This window comes from Notolepis coatsorum (genome assembly GCF_963971535.1).
Source record: "Notolepis coatsorum genome assembly, chromosome: 1".
NCBI classification, from domain to species: Eukaryota; Metazoa; Chordata; class Actinopteri; order Aulopiformes; family Paralepididae; genus Notolepis; species Notolepis coatsorum.
The window spans coordinates 301,201,796-301,219,392 of NC_140165.1; the positions used below are offsets into that span (position 1 = coordinate 301,201,796).

General features: G+C 45.2%; 1 protein-coding gene across 8 annotated transcripts in view; it reads right to left on the reverse strand.

Moving 5' to 3' along the window:
• The window catches only part of synrg (synergin, gamma), a gene marked incomplete at its 5' end in the record, with an annotated part of 108,928 nt that overhangs the window by 35,493 nt on the left and 55,838 nt on the right, over nucleotides 1-17,597 (reverse strand). For all 8 annotated transcript variants that reach the window (XM_084331213.1, XM_084331212.1, XM_084331208.1 and 5 more), the window contains 4 exons: nucleotides 6,009-6,105; nucleotides 8,741-8,794; nucleotides 9,282-9,445; nucleotides 11,018-11,563. In XM_084331213.1, coding sequence (XP_084187339.1) covers nucleotides 6,009-6,105; nucleotides 8,741-8,794; nucleotides 9,282-9,445; nucleotides 11,018-11,563 — 861 coding nt within the window. The remainder of the gene's footprint in view (nucleotides 1-6,008; nucleotides 6,106-8,740; nucleotides 8,795-9,281; nucleotides 9,446-11,017; nucleotides 11,564-17,597) is intronic.

A 17,597-nucleotide genomic window follows, 5' to 3' on the forward strand; every position in this document is an offset into this window, starting at 1 on the left:
GGAGAGGAGGTGAGTGAGGGTTGTGAGCGGGAGAGGAGGTGAGGGTTGTGAGCGGGAGAGGAGGTGAGGGTTGTGAGGGGGAGAGGAGGTGAGTGAGGGTTGTGAGCGGGAGAGGAGGTGAGGGTTGTGAGGGGGAGAGGAGGTGAGTGAGGGTTGTGAGCGGGAGAGGAGGTGAGGGTTGTGAGGGGGAGAGGAGGTCAGCTAGGTATTAGGGTTGGGTACCGTTCACATTTGAACTGATACGAGTTCCTGGAATTCAGTATTGGTGCCCAACAGTACTATTTTTTTTCGGTACTTAACTCTCTGTAATAACAAAATTATTTAATTTCCAAACTTCTAAATTTCACCACACAAAATAAATTGCATGATCGATGTATTATGTTTTAAAATGTTTATATATCATATAACATTATCTGGCCATCCTCAGTAAAAATGACCTCGTCTGGTCATTCCAAAGACCCAAGAGAGGGGACAGTAATATATATATTGGTGGAAAAGGCTCCCTCTAGTCTAGTAATATTCTACTCTTACCAATTGATCTAGTGTGAATCAGTACTCAGTAGTACCAATGTAATTCGGTCTGTACCCTTAACACTTTGACTGCCACGCCAGTGTTTGCGCATTGTGTTGTGAGGGTGCCAGCCTTATAGTTGTTTCCGCTGTCGTTTCACTATGTTTGCGAAGCTGTGTGTGTTCTGTATTACAGCTGTGGAGACATGGTGTGGCTCATTTTGACAAACGTTACTTGTAGTGCAAGATGGGAATAATAGTTTGTTTCCACACGCTGTAGTTTGTAGTTTATTACACGCTAAACATCGCGCATTTCCAAGATAATCCAGTATTTTTTCATAGAACGCGAGATAAAACGCGTTATGTGCAATAAGCCCAAACCGTTCTGGCTGATCCCATGAAACTCCAAATACTCAAAACTCTGATCGCGTTTGCCGACCAATTTATTTTCGTCCGGTGAAACACAGAACTGTGATCGTTAGAAAAACACGTTTCAGATTCGGTAAAATAGACATAGAATATACCTTACTAGGCCTGCCACGATAACACATTTTGCTGGGCGATTAATTGCCCCCGAAAATATCGCGATAAGCGATATTATTGCGACCGGTTAGAGAATTTTTTTTTGGAGAAATTTATTTCCCAAAACTTTTATTTTGAAGCCCACCGCTCCGTCTTTTCCGGTGTTTAAGACTTTTATTTTGAAGCCCACCGACCGGACCGGAAGTATTGTTGTGATTATCAGGTACTTTTTGGGTACCAGAAAAGTCACGTGAAACACTGCAGACCACTGAATAGAGACGCGTCTCTAGGATTTCATAATCATTATGTTTGCAGCAGGCACAAGTGCAATAAACAAAGGGTACAGTCACTGTGTATTCTGCCTCATTTATTGATTAAACAAAACCGACATCAACACAATTTGCCACCGAGCGGAGAGTTTAGTCTCGCAAAAAGATCGCTGACTTGTTAAGGCTTGTTGTTAGGTTAGGTGCTAATGTTGTGCTAGCGTTTTAGCATGGCTATCGTACATAGCGTGATCAATATAACTCGCTATTGATTGTTTGTATGAGTAACGTTAATGCTAGTAGAATAGACACAACGTGAGGTAATCACCATCCATTTTAAACCGGTTATTACCTAATGCTAACGTTAGCAAATAGACGCGACTGGTAACGTTACAGCTTGTTAGCCTAATGCTCGTTAACGTTAGCATAGACAGCCTAGCTAACGTTAACGCTTGCGTTAGCAGAATAGACACAACGAGGGTCTCGTTAATGTTGTTATTGATTAATTGATTGAAAACTGTGTTTACTCTGTTTGTATGAGTAACGTTAATGCTAGTAGAATAGACACAATGAGGGCTAACGTTAGCCCCACGGAGCTCCTGTGCTGTGCTCTGTAGTAAAGCCAGCGGCCCGCCTCCCAACACGGACAGTGACTGACAAGGGGCACTGGGTCCGACTCATTAAAACAAACGCGCAAATAGCAATTAATCGCGCCCGTCAAAATCATTGCATTCATTTTAATTATCGCGGCAATTCATCGATTTATTGCTTATCGCGGCAGGCCTATACCTTACCTTAGCCAGAAGGTATACCAAGAAGAATAATTCCAAGTGATCGCATCGACCATCGCGATTACCAGTGTATATGTCTAAACACGTTTCCATGGTCAAATACACGTATGCAACGGAATTCCGAGGCGTGCACTGTGAATTTCTGTCCCACGATACTGCCACCTGGTGATAGTCGATCAGCATTGCAGTTAAAATGTGTGGGGACGTGCCTAAATGATGCAGATCGCTCCCGGAAGGTCTGTAGAGCGGGGATCAAAGTAAAAAGATCAAACGATCTCGTTTTTGGCACTGAACGCTTGTCGGCCAAAAATGTAATATGTCGTTTTTGGCACTGAATGTGTTAAAGGAACACGCCAACATTTTGGGAAATTAGCTTACCGTCTTCTCCAGAGAGAGACAAGAAGATAGATACCAGTTTCCTCTCTCATGTTAGCCTAGCTTAGCACAATGAATGGAAGCGGACATGACCGGTTAGCCTAGGGCCCTAGACAGTCCAACTAACACCTCTCCCGAAGGCGTCTATATTAATCCCAGCCGAAGAGTGCGTCGCGTTTCTCTGATTGGCCATGACGCCCATGTGACCGCGGCAGCGCGAGAGAGCGGCAGTGCGGAAATAGGCTGCATCCTCCACGTCAAGAAAGACAGACAGGCATTCTCTGCGACAAACCCTAACCTTAACCAACTCCGAAATAATGCCTAACCTTAACCCTAACCTTAACCAACTCCGAAAGAATGCCTACTTAACCCTAACCTTAACCCTAACCTTAACCAACTCCGAAATAATGCCTAACCTTAACCCTAACCTTAACTTAACCCTAACCTTAACCAACTCCGAAATAATGCCTAACCTTAACTTAACCCTAACCTTAACCAACTCCGAAAAAATGCCTAAACTTAACCAGCGAAAGAATGCACGTTTATAGCGAGAGATGATAAACGTAAAAAAAAAAAAAAAAAAATTTAAGTGATTCGAACTTGTGACCAACCGCACCGCAGGCTCCACAGCACGGTGGCGTACCAGTTGAGCTAAGCTTCGATGGAAAAACAGCGGGGATTACGGCTACATAATGCCGCAAGCTCTGCCGCTCCGCGGCTCTCTGCCGCTGCCGCGGGGCGTGTCGCGGCCAATCAGGGAAAACGCGGAAGCACTCGGCAGCACTCTTCGGCTGGGATTAAAGAATAGGCCTCCCGAAGGCTAACCGGTCATGTCCGCTTCCATTCATTGTGCTAAGCTAGGCTAACATGCAGCCAGATAGCCTTCTACTGAACGCACAGAGAGGAAACTGGTATCTATTCTCTCTCTAGAGAAGACGATAAGCTAATTTCCCAAAATGTTGGCGTGTTCTTTTAAAGGTACCGAGTTTGGTACCCAACCCTAGGAGCTGTACTGTACATCTGATGAACTAAATGAAAAAGAAAACAAACAAACAAAGCTCAAATAAACCAGACACTGCTGTCCAAGCGAGGCCCACGTTCTACAGTCTAGGCTTCCACACAGTGAGAGGGGAGGACCTTGTCAAGCAGCCAGAGATAAGCCACGCGCGGCTCAGCAGCCGTCACAGAGGAAACACTAGTATCGCTGATCCAATCTCTCCCTCTCACTCCCTCTGTCTATCAGAGGGTAGAAAGACAATATTGGTGACTGCGAAAGGACACTGTGGCCTTCGTCTCTTTCTTTGTTTTATCACTCCCTCGGTCTATCAGAGGGTAGAAAGACAATATAGGGAGGTGTAAAGTCTGACGTCACTTTAGTTTCCCGCGCGGTCTACCCGTATAGGGATTTATCATTGGGAAAATGTATTATCGGCTATTGTAATAATTCTGCCTCATGAACATTGGCAAGCTTTTTGCACAAAATGAGTTCCCTTCTATCACCAACATTATTGTTTAAGCATTTTTGGTTGAAATAAAATTATACGCAATTATTTTACGATTAATTGCGAATAGTTTCATGTTGAGCTATAGATTGTGGATGAATACACACAGAAAGGTACACCATGCCAATGTTCATGCTTTATTTGTTTTAAACAAGACCATTTAGAAATGTGTCCATTGATGGGCATTGAAGTGGCGCAGTGGGCAAGGCGCTCGCCACTAACGCAGGAGATGCTGGGTTCGAGCCCAGCTCTCGGCGTTGCTACCGGCTTGGCTGGTCGTTCATACTAACACAATTGACAGTGTTAGGGGTGGGAAAGCTGGTGGGTGGGGATCGGACGTTGTGGACAGCGACTCCTACAGGTCGGTTGGTGCGCCTGTACAGCAGAATCAGAAAGTATCGGGGGCCTCCCACGTGCTACTCCTCGCCACTGAGAGATCGCGCTGTTCAAGTGAAAAGATGCGACAGCTGCCTCCTCGTGTACCGGAGGGCACACGTGATGCAAGGCTTGGTCCTCACTGCAGCCGACCAGTGGGAGGCATAGTCTAGCAACGTTCGAGACAGGGGAGGGGAGAATTGAAGAGGCAAAATTGGGATGGGAGAAAAATAGAAAAATAAGGAGAAAAAGTGGATACAAAATAAATAAATGTGTCCATTGGAAATACATTGCAATTTCAAGCGAGGTGGACCGGCCGGAAACAACAATGACGTAACCACTACACCTCCCTATTGGTGGCTGTGAAAGGACACTGTGGCCTTCGTCTCTATCATTTTTGCTTGATTGGATAGACAGAGAGGAAGGATGGGAGAAGATATGGGGAAGAGACATTCGGCAAATGTCGCCGTCGAACCCGGGACGGCCGCGTTGCACTGACGTGCATTACGTGGTGCGCCACCCTGGCACCCCGGCCTTCGTCTCTTTCTTTGTTTCATCACTCGCTCCCGTCCCCCGATTTAGTCCCTTCCTGGTCGTTGCACGTTTCATTTACAATGAAAACGTTTTAGATTTTTTTTCTTTCTTTTTTTTCTCAAACAGAATCAGCTCTTTGTTTCATGATATATCAAAAATATGTATCAACACATTCTGTGCCAATAACGTTTTTTTTTACGTTTCTGGGCGCCGACCGTTGAGTGCCATAAACGTAAAAAGTAGCTTTTGGATCGTTTGATCTTTTTACTTTGATCTCCGCTCTACATAGTTGCCCAGAGCGATCTGCATCATTTAGGCACGTCCCGACACATTGGAACTGCATTGTATAGACATATACACTGGTAATCGCGATGGCGATGCGATCACTTGGAATTATTCTTTTGGAATACCTTCTGGCTAAGGTAAGGTACATTCTATGTCTATTTTACCTAATCTGAAACATGTTTGTCTAACGATCACAGTCCTGTGTTTCACCGGACGAAAAACATGCTCGGCAAACGCGATCATAGTTTTGAGTTAAAACAACCCCCCCCCCCCCTTCCCATGATGATTTTGGGATGATACATACATACAAGTCATATACCTGTGATATGGGAGTATTCAGGGTTTCAGGGGATCAGCCAGAACTGTTTGGGCTTATTGCACATAATGTGTTTTATCTCGCGATCTATGAAAAAATACTATTATCTTGGAAATGCGCGATGTTTAGCGTGTAATAAATTACAAACTACAGCGTGTGGAAACAAACTATTACTCCCATGCTGGACTACAAGTAATGTTTGTCAAAATGAGCCACACCGTGTCTCTACAGCTATAATACAGTACACAAACACAGCTTCGCAAACATAGTGCAACAACCACGGAAACAACTAGAAGGTTGGCATGCTAATGGTAACTTTAACCAAACAGCGTGGCAGTCAAAGTGTTAAGAATAACAATCAACATAATGTACATTGCATCGACTGAATTGGATTGTTGCCTTTTGAATCATGTCAATTCAAATTGATTTATCGTTACACCCCTTGAATGTGTGTGTGTGTGTGTGTGTGTGTGTGTGTGTGTGTGTATGTGTGCTCAGTTGTGTATCACAGTGTGAGTGTGTGACGTCTCACCCAGCAGGTACTCCATGCCCTGAGCAGACTGGATGACCTCAGTGCAGACAACAGAACTACTGATGCCATTCAGGATGTTGTTGGCTTTGGTGATGACCTGAGGATGAAGAAACAGACAGTCAAACAAACAGACAGGCAGGCAGGCAGGCAGGCAGGCAGACAGACAGGCAGACAGACAGACAGACAGACAGACAGACAGACAGACAGACAGACAGACAGACAGACAGACAGACAGACAGAGTCAAACAAACAGACAGACAGACAATCAGTCAGAGACTGTTTCAAGTTACAGTTTTTGGATATTGGATATTTGGATATTGACACAATTTTCATAAATTTGGCTCTGTGCACCACCACAATGGATTAGAAATGAAACAATCACAATGTGCTTTAAGTGCAAAAATTCATCTTTAATTTGAGGGTGAACGGTATAGGAATTACAACACTTTCTATATGTGCCGCCCCATTTTTAAGGGACCAAAGGTAATTGGACAATTGGATGCTCAGCTGTTGGCCAGGTGTGTGTTATTCCCTCATTATCAGTATCTGTGTCAAAGTCAACGATCAAGAGAAGACTTCACCAGAGTGAATAGAGGGTTCACCACAAAATGTAAACCATTGGTGAGCCTCAAAAACAGGAAGACCAAAAAGAAATGGCTGGCAGTGGAACTGGTTCCCTTGTATTTATTGATGATATGACTGCTGACAAAAGCAGCAGGATGAATTCTGAAGTGTTTCTGCCAATATTATCAGCTCATATTCAGCCAAATCCTTCAGAACTCATTGGACGGCGCTTCACAGTGCAGATGGACAATGACCCGAAGCATATTGTGAAAGCAACCAAAGAGTTTCAAAGATGTTATGCAATGGCCAAGTAAATCCCCTGAAGACAAAACTGAAGGGAAAATGCCCCAAGAACAAGCAGGAACTGAAGACCGTTGCAGTAGAGGCCTGGCAGAGCATCACCAGGGACGAAACCCAGTGTCTGGTTATGTCTATGGGTTCCAGACATCAGGCTCTCATTGACTGCAAAGGATTTGCAACCAAGTATTAAAAGTGACAATTTGATTTATGATTATGTTAGTTTGTCCAATTATTTTTGGTCCTTTAACCTCTTAACGTGCAACGGCTCGGCCCCAGGCCCTCTTGAGGATGATTTGCCCACCGGCACGAATTAAAGCCCTATTTTTTGCCTGTCGATTGCCGTTTCAGGCGACAAAATCCCTTCAGCGGTTCTCGAGTTACATGCCGATCTTTAAAAAATTTCAAACACCACTCCTGACTCCCGAGCCTCTACCTCCGTCAATCATTTGGCAATCTCAAATATTATTGGACAGGTTTGTAACCAATGAGTCTGGCTTTCCAATGATACCCCACGTGGGAATGAGCGAATCAGGGATCTACTGTAGGTGAAAAGTCACAAGCGCAAACAGGAAGAGAAATTTCCACGGAATGCATTGCGGTCAATGAGGAAATGGTTTTCTGCAGCCTTTTTTTTCTTCTAACTTTTTACCAAAATCGCTCCGAATCACTCATTTCTGAATGGGTTAGTATGAAATTTGGACATGTACTACACATACAATATTTTTTTTGGAATGACTACTTCTGGACTACTAACTACTGAGTAACAAGTTTTTCTACAACTCAAATTCAGACTATTTCATTAGCACTAAAAGTGAATTTTCTTTATTGTATCAGAATCAGAATGTCATCTTTCAAAAGAGACCAGGCTCATACATGTGCTATAAGTATAAAGTATAGTATTTTGGTTTGCAAAAAAAGTATGCAGTCCTCAAGTTCAAGTAAAAAGATTGCCACTTTTGGGGGCGCCTGTTAAGAGGTAAAAAAAATGGGGGGGGGGGGGGGGCACATGTAGAAACTGTTGTAATTCATACACTGGTCACCTGATTTGGATGTAAATATCCTCAGATTAAAGCTAATTTAAGTCTGCACCTAAAAGCACATCTTGATTGTTTCATTTCAAGTCCATTGTGGTGGTGTACAGAGCCAAGATTCTGAAAATGGTGCCAATGTCAAAATATTTATGGACCTGACTGTATTTATTGCATGGGAAGAAGAACCAGGTGCAAATGTTTCAGTATAACACTATCGTCAGCGTGCACTGAAACCTTAGGGCCAGTTTCTCCCATGTAATAAACAACCCTTACAAGTGACCATTACGCCACAGAGCAGAACAATAACAGACTTCCAGGTAGATAACTCCTCAGCTGAGCCCCTACAGCTATTCTGTTACCCGCCTCACAAACACGTTTATTTTTATTTTTAACAAACCATTTAATTTCACTGATGAAAAGTGTTGGGCAGTGTTATTGTAATTGTATTACTTTCCCAGTAACGAGTAAAGTAAGGCTTTACAATTTCCAAAATAGTAATTACATTACAGTTAATTGCATCCTTTGATGCAAAGTAATCAGTAATGAATAACTAATTACACTTAATTGTAAAAACGTCCAAGTAACAATTTCATATAGACTCATGCATGGGTTAGAGGTATGTCTCTGTACAACAGATCTAAATCAACGCTGTTATTGACGATGGGCTAATTTGTCGCTGTGCCTTAGGAATCGTTTTGTAGCTCCCGTTGGCTGGCTTGGAGCCAAACTTGTGCTTCCAGTTTCTATGCTTGCCGACATGTTACCGTAGCAACACTTTGGAGTTTTCTACCTGGGAGTGTCACTCTGATTTGGTCTCTATAGGAGACCGGAACCCACCTCCAGAGCGCTTTCCAGACACCTCTGCCACTCGTACGCATAGCGCTCGCTCTCCTGCAATGACAGACCCACAGGGTAACCAATCAAAAACAAACACAAAAGGAGAAATTAAAAGAACACAAAGCCTCCCCACTGTGTTACATTAACACATCCTTCCTGGACTATATATTTGTATATACACACAAAACTGTTCATACTTCACTGTTCATACTTTTTGCACAATACCGCTCAATTGCACAGCCTTGTTAAAACGTCAAGTGTATATACACACGACTACATCCTGCACAATTGTACAGCCCTGGCCTATTTTATTTTATAATTCTATTCTATTGTACTTTTATTTTAATTTAGTTTATATTCCATTTTATTGTATTCTACCTTAATTGTCTGTCTGTTAATGTCGCTCCAAAACGACATCAAATCAAATTCCTTGTATATTGTAAACTACTTTCTGATTCTGAACTGATCTATCTCAAGCCCCGCCCTCTTTTCTTGACCCTCCAATCGCAAGCGTGGCTTCCAGGCGGCCTTCCCTCCTCACCTCCACCTCCCCCGTCAGGTCCCTGTACTTGTCCCGGATGACGGGCAGGGTGGGCTTCTCGCTCAGGGTGTTGGAGCGATCTCTGAACGCCTGCTCTGGCGCCGGCGACGGGGGCGAACGGCCGATCTCCTTCTCCCCCAGACTGTGACTGCGCTTGTGTGAGCCTGAGGCAAGAGGAGAGAGAGAGACACACACACACACAAACCACACACACACACACACACACACACACACACACACATTAATGACCACTTCACAACCCCTGGTGATGATGACACTCATTTCAGATATGCATCCATTTGTTTGTGGCGATGTAATTGGGTCTTTTGTTGTTGTTGTTGTTGTTTGTCGTTTTGTTCATATAACTGAGATTTCATTCAGTTGTGGCTAATTCCTCCTGGACAAGGAGAGCAGAAACAAATGCTTAATCTGCGACAAACAATAATTATGTACAAAACAGTGGTGGCACAGCGATGTGGGCATGAATAATTCATAGGGTCTCAACAGACGCGGGCAAATCTCATACATATGCACACGCACACAACACAGACACACACACACAATTCCAATCTAGTCCGTTTAGGCTGTGTATGTGTGTGTATTGTAGAGAGACAGGTAATCTACCCCCCCCACCCTCCCACCCTGTTCCCCCAGAGAGATGCATCATCCTCCTTTCACCATGACAGCTCTAACCCCAAGCCCCCAAAGCCTTACTCTGATCAGATTACTATCCAGAAAGGGATATAAGTGAAATGCTCTTATTTCGCACAAATTACATTCTGCACTGGGAGGAAAATCTATGAACTAAATGAGCTTTTATCACATTGCGGGAAATGTTAATAAATTATATGCGAGACATGACACCGGCTAACAGTAGTTGCAAAATTAACAGCCTTTAAGTGGATGCGGTTAATTTCTGCTCATGGATTCGCCTGTGGCCTGTGCTAATTCATCTCCCTAGTCGAGCCTCTGAGACAGGGCTGTAGTCACAGCACTGCCATCTGTCGGCTGATAGCGGTACTGCAGATATGGCCTGGGACTCACAATTTACACAACTTACATCTATAATCATAAAACACCAGTGTTGGGAAAGTTCACTTTCTACATGAACTAGTTCAGTTCACAGTTCACAAATTTTAAAATGAACTAGTTCAGTTCATAATAAAAGTTTTTTAACTAAAGTTCATGGTTTCAAAAATTAACTAGTTTATAGTTCTTTTTTCAATACGTTGCTGCAAGCTATTATTTGTCCAAATTATTGCCACAACCCATATAGAACCACTGACAGCAATCAGAATACTGGCATTTCCATCACACTGTGATTATTTATCAGTGTTTCGCCTACCATTGCCTTGAAGGGGAGGCCCACGTTGCGTGTAACAAGTCTCTCTATCCGCGCACAACACGGGACATGGGACGGGCGCATGGACGCACACACACACCGAACGGTTTTGGTGTGTGTGTGTGCGCCCGTCCCAAATCTGGCACACCTTTGAACGAAGTTATACTGTGATAGAGCGCCGAGAATGAACGCGTTCACAATTACGTTCATCTAGCGGAAATACAGTACGTTCAGTTCACGTTCGCCCAAAATATGAACGATATGATGATGATGAGTTCAGGTACATCACTGTAAAATTTAAACATCATATTCAGTGAGAGAGAGAGAGAGAAGTAGCAGGTGAATAATATGTGAAAGGATTGATACTGAAGAAAACAACGACGATGTGACTCACCTTGAACACACAGGTCAAAGGTCGCCAGTTCATCCTTGATCATCTCCTCACTGGACTTGACCTTGGCCTGAGAGCCAGCCTTGAGGAAGTCGGACTTGCCAAACTTGGGCTTGTCCCCCTGGAAGGCCCCGAAATCATCGGAGGCCTCGCTTGCGTTGCCCTCGGAGCCGACCTCGGCGTTGGTGGCCAGAGAGTCAGACTTCTCAGAAATACTGGCAAAGTCCCCGAAGTCGTCGCTGTTGTCCTCCATCCCGCCGCAGGAGCCGAAGTCGGCGAAGGCTTCGAACTTGTCGTCCGCGGACGAAGCGTCCTCGGCGAAGAACGCGGCGGAGTTGGCCGCCGCGGAGGCGTTGGTGACGTTCTCCGCGCTACCGAAGGCCAGCTCCTTCCTGTGGGCGGGCGCCAAGGAGGCGAGAACGCCGCCCTCCGGGCCCGGGAGCTTCCTGGCTTCACCGGGCAGGCATTCCTCCCTGTCCGGCCAGTCGTAGCTGGACAGACCGCCGGCGGCCGACGTTCCGAAGGGGTCGAATTTCATGTCGTCTCCTTCTGCAACGACAACACAAACATACCTCCTAGGAACAGCAGACGGAAGGTGCTGAAATGAGCCAAGACAAGACGGCAAGGGCTTCTGCCTTCTGGCAGGTGTAGACGTCTGCCCAACACAGACGTATTATAAAGTAGTGTGAAAATGAGGGCTAGTATGTCAAACTAGGGGATTTTAAAAGAACCCATTCGCAGTGAGAGTCCACTGTCAAGCTGTGTGCAGTAAATCTACAGTGTCTTGATATGTGCCGTTTAGTTTATGGCAGTGCATATTAACAATGAACTCTAAAGAATTCTTGAGGTTGGTAGGGAGTCTAGGGACATCCCGATGGAATCGGACCAGATCACAGCATATTTTAATCTATCCTTTTTTGGTAAACGGTGCATTTATATAGCAGCTTGTATCCAAAGCGCTTTACAATTTCGTTCCTCACATTCACCCACACATTCACACATTGACGGCGGAGGCGACCATGGCAAGGTGCCAACCTGCTCATCGGGAGCAATTAGGGTTTAAGTGTCTTGCTCAAGGACACTTCGACACACTGCCCGGGAATCGAACCGGGAACCTTTCCGATGACCACACTATCTCCTGAGCCACTGTTTATTGTATAAGAAAAAAAATTAAACCAAGAAAGCTGTGACGTAGGCTATCTATTTCTTTCTTCAATTACCAAGCATATGTTAGCTACATTGGATTGGTTTTTACTAACTTTAGAAGAAAATACAAATATCAGACTCTGTACTAGACATTAAATGACTGGGACCAGGGGCAGAGGAACTAGACCGGAACGTCCCTACTTGAAGGGAAAGCAGTTCTCATTCTGCAATACAATACCTGCGTGTGACCTGACCGCACCAAGATGACAACTGCAAATGACACTAAGGTTTTTCCTAATTCCCACTCTGAGGATATAATAATCTGTGGCTGACGACGGCATGGGATATTCACAGCGGTACCGGGGGCTACTCCCTTGTTCTTTTGAGAAGAACACAATTTTCTTAAGATCTTTTTCACTTCACTTTCACACAATTGACTCGTTTCAAAAGCGTGTCCCAGAGCCAAAGCGGCGGTTGGGAGGACGAAGGAGAGAGTGGCTCGAGAGATCAGGTCAGTTCTGTTCACGACGAGGCTCATCCCGGCGGAAGGGAGAACAGGTCGCCTGGGAGCCCTGCGGCTTGACGGGAGAGGGGACACGACCCAGCTGGCACCGCCACCTCGCCGCCACTGCAGCCGTGTGGCAACAATCCAGTCATCAGTTTGGCTAACGAGGATGACAGACGATGTGCACACAGGGACTTCACCTCAGGGGACTTTTATTTTTATTTTTTTATAGTGACCCATTGCTATGGCAACATTGATTAAAAAAAATAAAAAGGGAGCCGCCCCGGTACCACATCGATCCCCTCTTCCTTGAATTCCCCATCGTCTCTCTCTCTCTCATTCTCCCCTTCTCTCGCTCACGCACGCACACACAAACACACACACACACACACACACGCGCGTGCGCGCGCATCCGCATGCTCGTCGTGACCGCTTGACAGAATCCTCAGGTACAAAAAAAGCAATTTGTGAAATTGACAAGGATCTAGTGTCGGAGGCTCGGTTGTCTCGTCACGCGAGACTCTCGGGGAGAGAGGAGAGGAGAGGAGAAAAGAAGACGGTACGCATCTCAGCAAAGTACCAATAGTAATATTTATTACGACAACATGAGCAGAGAGAGAGAGAGAGATCACAAAATACCGTGAAAGAGGTTCTATCGTTACAAGAGGTTTTCGTCAAACTAACACTTGTGAAATTAAGATTTCAATCATTTAGAATACAAGGGCATGCAAAAGTCGGAAAAACAAAAAGGAAGAAAGTAAACAAACAAACAAACAAACAAACAGAGGAGGTTAAAAAGGAAAGATAATAATCCCAGAATATAGAAGCAGAGACCAGAATGAGAAGGCACATCCACAGACTAAAACCAGTATGACACACCGTAGTATCTACTAGTAGGGCGTAAAAGCAACAGGAAGAGAATTGAATACAGAACACTTGTAAAAGCCGGGTTGAAAGAAAGGTCATTGAAAGGACAAGTTCAAGGCGGGATGCATTAACCCTTTGAGGACCTGCAAGGCTTCTCTGCGATTATGTGCTGGCTTTGACCGGACCAGGGTGGATAAAGACGGCGGCTGTCTGGTTCGACATCATTACCCGTCGGCAAAGCATCTGCATCTGGTTTTGTCCGGTAAATAAATACTAGGCGTCCTCTCTGCGCTGGGAGAGGAGCTGGGAAGACCGCCATCTTTATGCACTTGGTCCATTATTATTATTATTATTATAGTAAAAATTTATTTTCCCACTGTTATAATACCAGTGGACTAAGCCATGCTGACATTTAATATGACCCACAGTCATTAGCATACGTTCTATAAGCAAATTCACAGGAGCCAGTGATTTGAATGTAAACATATCAACGTGATCTTGCTCAAGCGCTCAAAGGGTTACAGGAAACAAAGAGGGCCGTCCTTACAACTAACATCTCAGAACGGGCCTTGGCCGTGTCCAATCACAGGCGCTAAAATAGATTTAAAGAGACAGTATCCTTTTTCTCTTGCTACAGTGATTGTTTGTCATAGCGGGCTAACGTGCGCCTCGATGAAAGCACATCAGGATTACACACCACGACAATGTTTGATTCTCAGCCCCAAAATATTATAATATCTTAATAAATAGGCTACATTTAATTTATACAGTCGACACATCAAGAACAAGACCAGGAAGTCTATCTAGTTTCAAAATAAGAGTTCATTTTCCTGTAGTAAAAATACACTATTAAATCTGTATGTATACATGTTTTTTTCTTTTCTCCCTTGGATAAAAACAACTTGCAATAGTGTTATGCAGAAAAGATGGCATCCTATAATACGTTCTTGTCAATTTCACAAATTGAAAAAGCAGGCACACTGCAGCAAAAAAAGCAAGGCAGGAGGGGTATGTTGAGGCATGTTCTCGGAGAGCCCCCCCCTGGACCCACACGCCCTGACGCACAACGGGACACCTGGCAAGTGCAACGGCGCTGATTGGCCCATCGGTCACAAGTAGATGCTCTGATTGGCCCATCGATCACAAGTAGATGCTCTGATTGGCCCATCAGTCACATGTAGCTGCTCTGATTGGCCCATCGATTACAAGTAGCTGCTCTGATTGGCACATCGTTCAGATCTAGCTGCTGATTGGCCCATCAGTCACATCTAGCTGCTGATTGGCCCATCGGTCACATGTAGCTGCTCTGATTGGCCCATCGATTACAAGTAGCTGCTCTGATTGGCCCATCAGTCACATCTAGCTGCTGATTGGCCCATCAGTCACATGTAGCTGCTCTGATTGGCCCATCAGTCACAAGTAGCTGCTCTGATTGGCCCATCGGTCACATCTAGCTGCTCTGATTGGCCCATCAGTCACATGTAGCTGCTCTGATTGGCCCATCAGTCACATGTAGCTGCTCTGATTGGCCCATCAGTCACATGTAGCTGCTCTGATTGGCCCATCAGTCACATGTAGCTGCTCTGATTGGCCCATCAGTCACATGTAGCTGCTCTGATTGGCCCATCAGGGCGTTGGAGGGGGGGAGAAAAAGAGTTACTGTCTCTTTAAGATCGACCTTGGTGTCCGGGAACATAGAGTAACAGGGGAAAAGGTGGTTTAACCTCAAGTCCCCCGGAGGCTCTCCAAGAACAAGAGGGTGGAGAAACACAGGGTGCCGGGAGGGGAACCTTACCAAGGAGCTGTGGCCTAAAAGCGTCCTCGGAATGTATCAAAGCTAAGACAGCTCACCGTCACGTCGACGGCAGCCTAACTGTTTTGCTGCAGTTCCATCAAACTCTCTCCGTATGGAGAGAGAGGTGTCTGCTTTCCCGTCGAACCCACAGTTCCTCCGTCGCACACAAATAGAAATAAGGCAATGGGGGATGTTTGTTTACATTACGAGTTAATATGCTATACAAGAAACTCAAGGACCAGTTCCTCAGGTGACATACATGCCCATTTGACTGATTGACTGATTGATATGTTATATACTGAGATACATCAATCTTCTAAATAACTGCAAAACCGTGCAGACAGTCGAGTGCAAGAATGTTGACGTAAGAAAACAAACAAACATAATCTCTCACGTCTCCCGTGAGGGATGCAATTGACACGTCTCGAGCTCCGCCCCTCTTTTCTCCAGCCCCTCCAATCACGACCGCCGTTTCCCCCCGGGGGAAAGCGACCGCTGCGATTGGGCGGATAGAGGAAAAGAGGGCGAGTTTGAGTCAGGTCAACCGTGCGTAGCAGGCGTGTGTGGAACATGAGACGTGACGTGGATAGATGATATGCTCTGTGAATAAACGATGACCCCCGCCCCCCCTGGAGAAGAGGCGCTGGGGGAGGGGCTCTGAGAGGGACGGGGTCTTAGATTATGAAGGCAAACTTACAGATACTGTAGGTTTAATAGAAAAAGGTGGACCCAACAGAGTCAGGGTGATCAGTGTGGTTCGGCGAAGTGGCAGGACACCACCGGGAGAATGAAACGTCCCGTTATGAGAGGGTCATGATGATGCATGAGGAAGATGAATAATGCTGTATGGTTACTCAGGAGAACACTGAAAGGGGGGGGGGGTTAGCTTGCGATGATCAAAAACAGGTTTGTCAGACATGACACACATACGCGCAGTCGCACACACACACACACACACACACACACACACACACACACACACACACACACACACACACACACACACTCTCTGGCCTACCGGTAATATTGCACACAAATCTATTGTTTTAGTGTAGCCGAACTCTCATCACCCTTTCTCACAAAAACACTAATCTCCCCGGCTTAGGAACAAGACGTTCCCTCGTGTCCTACAGAAACTATTTCCCATTTTCACGGACTCATCAAAACGGCATGATTTGGCACGCATTTAAGTGCAGACTGAAATATCAACAGTTTAAAGGTGAATAACGGCTTTGGGATGAAGCCTTTGGGCTGCAGCACTTTGGGGTGAAGCCGGTGATCGGAGTAAACACAATTTCTCTCCCCTGCGGAAGCTCATCACCATAATAGGCTCCCGCGTTCCGTCTGTATTCTACCCCTTACTCTTGCCACTCGCCATGTCAACACACACACACACACCTACGCACACACACGGGCCGCGGCAAAAACAGAGGCTACGTTGAGGGGACGTCTGTCTGCTATGGAGACACGGATGGGGCCACAGAGACGAGACAGACGGAAGCGGGGACCTCAACACGTGAACTATGTCTGCGTCATGTCTGCACGCTCTCGCTCATCAATAAATACTGAATACATGTAGAGGCAGAGGCCAGGCCCCGTCCTTTCTGTCTGGGATAAAATACACACATAATACATGTATCGCTCATTATGGCACAATAACAAACATAATATATTGAAAGGGAGGAAGGAAGGAAGGAAGGAAGGAAGGAAGGAAGGAAGGAAGGAAGGAAGGAAGGAAGGAAGAAAGGAAGGAAGGAAGAAAGGAAGAAAGGAAGGAAGGAAGGAAGGAAGGAAGGAAGGAAGGTAGGAAGGTAGGAAGGAAGGAAGGAAGGAAGGAAGGAAGGAAGGAAGGAAGGAAGGAAGGAAGGAAGGAAGGAAGGAAGGAAGGAAAGAAGGAAGGAAGGAAGGAAGGAAGGAAGGAAGGAAGGAAGGAAGGAAGGAAGGAAGGAAAGAAGGAAGGAAGGCAGGAAAGAAGGAAGGAAGGAAGGAAGGGAGGAAAGAAGGAAGGAAAGAAGGAAGGAAAGAAGGAAGGAAAGAAGGAAGGAAAGAAGGAGGAGAGGAAGAAAGGAATGGAGTCAGGGAGGAAAGAAGGAAAGAAAGAAGAAAGGAAGGGGGGAAGGAGAAGTAAATAAATAAGTGAATAAATAAGTGAATAAACAAATAAATAAATAAATATGCTGATGAATGTGAAATGCAAAGGACATGGGATGAAAGATTAGATGCTCTAATGCTGTGAATGGTGTATATGGTGTCTGAGTGTTTGAGCATGA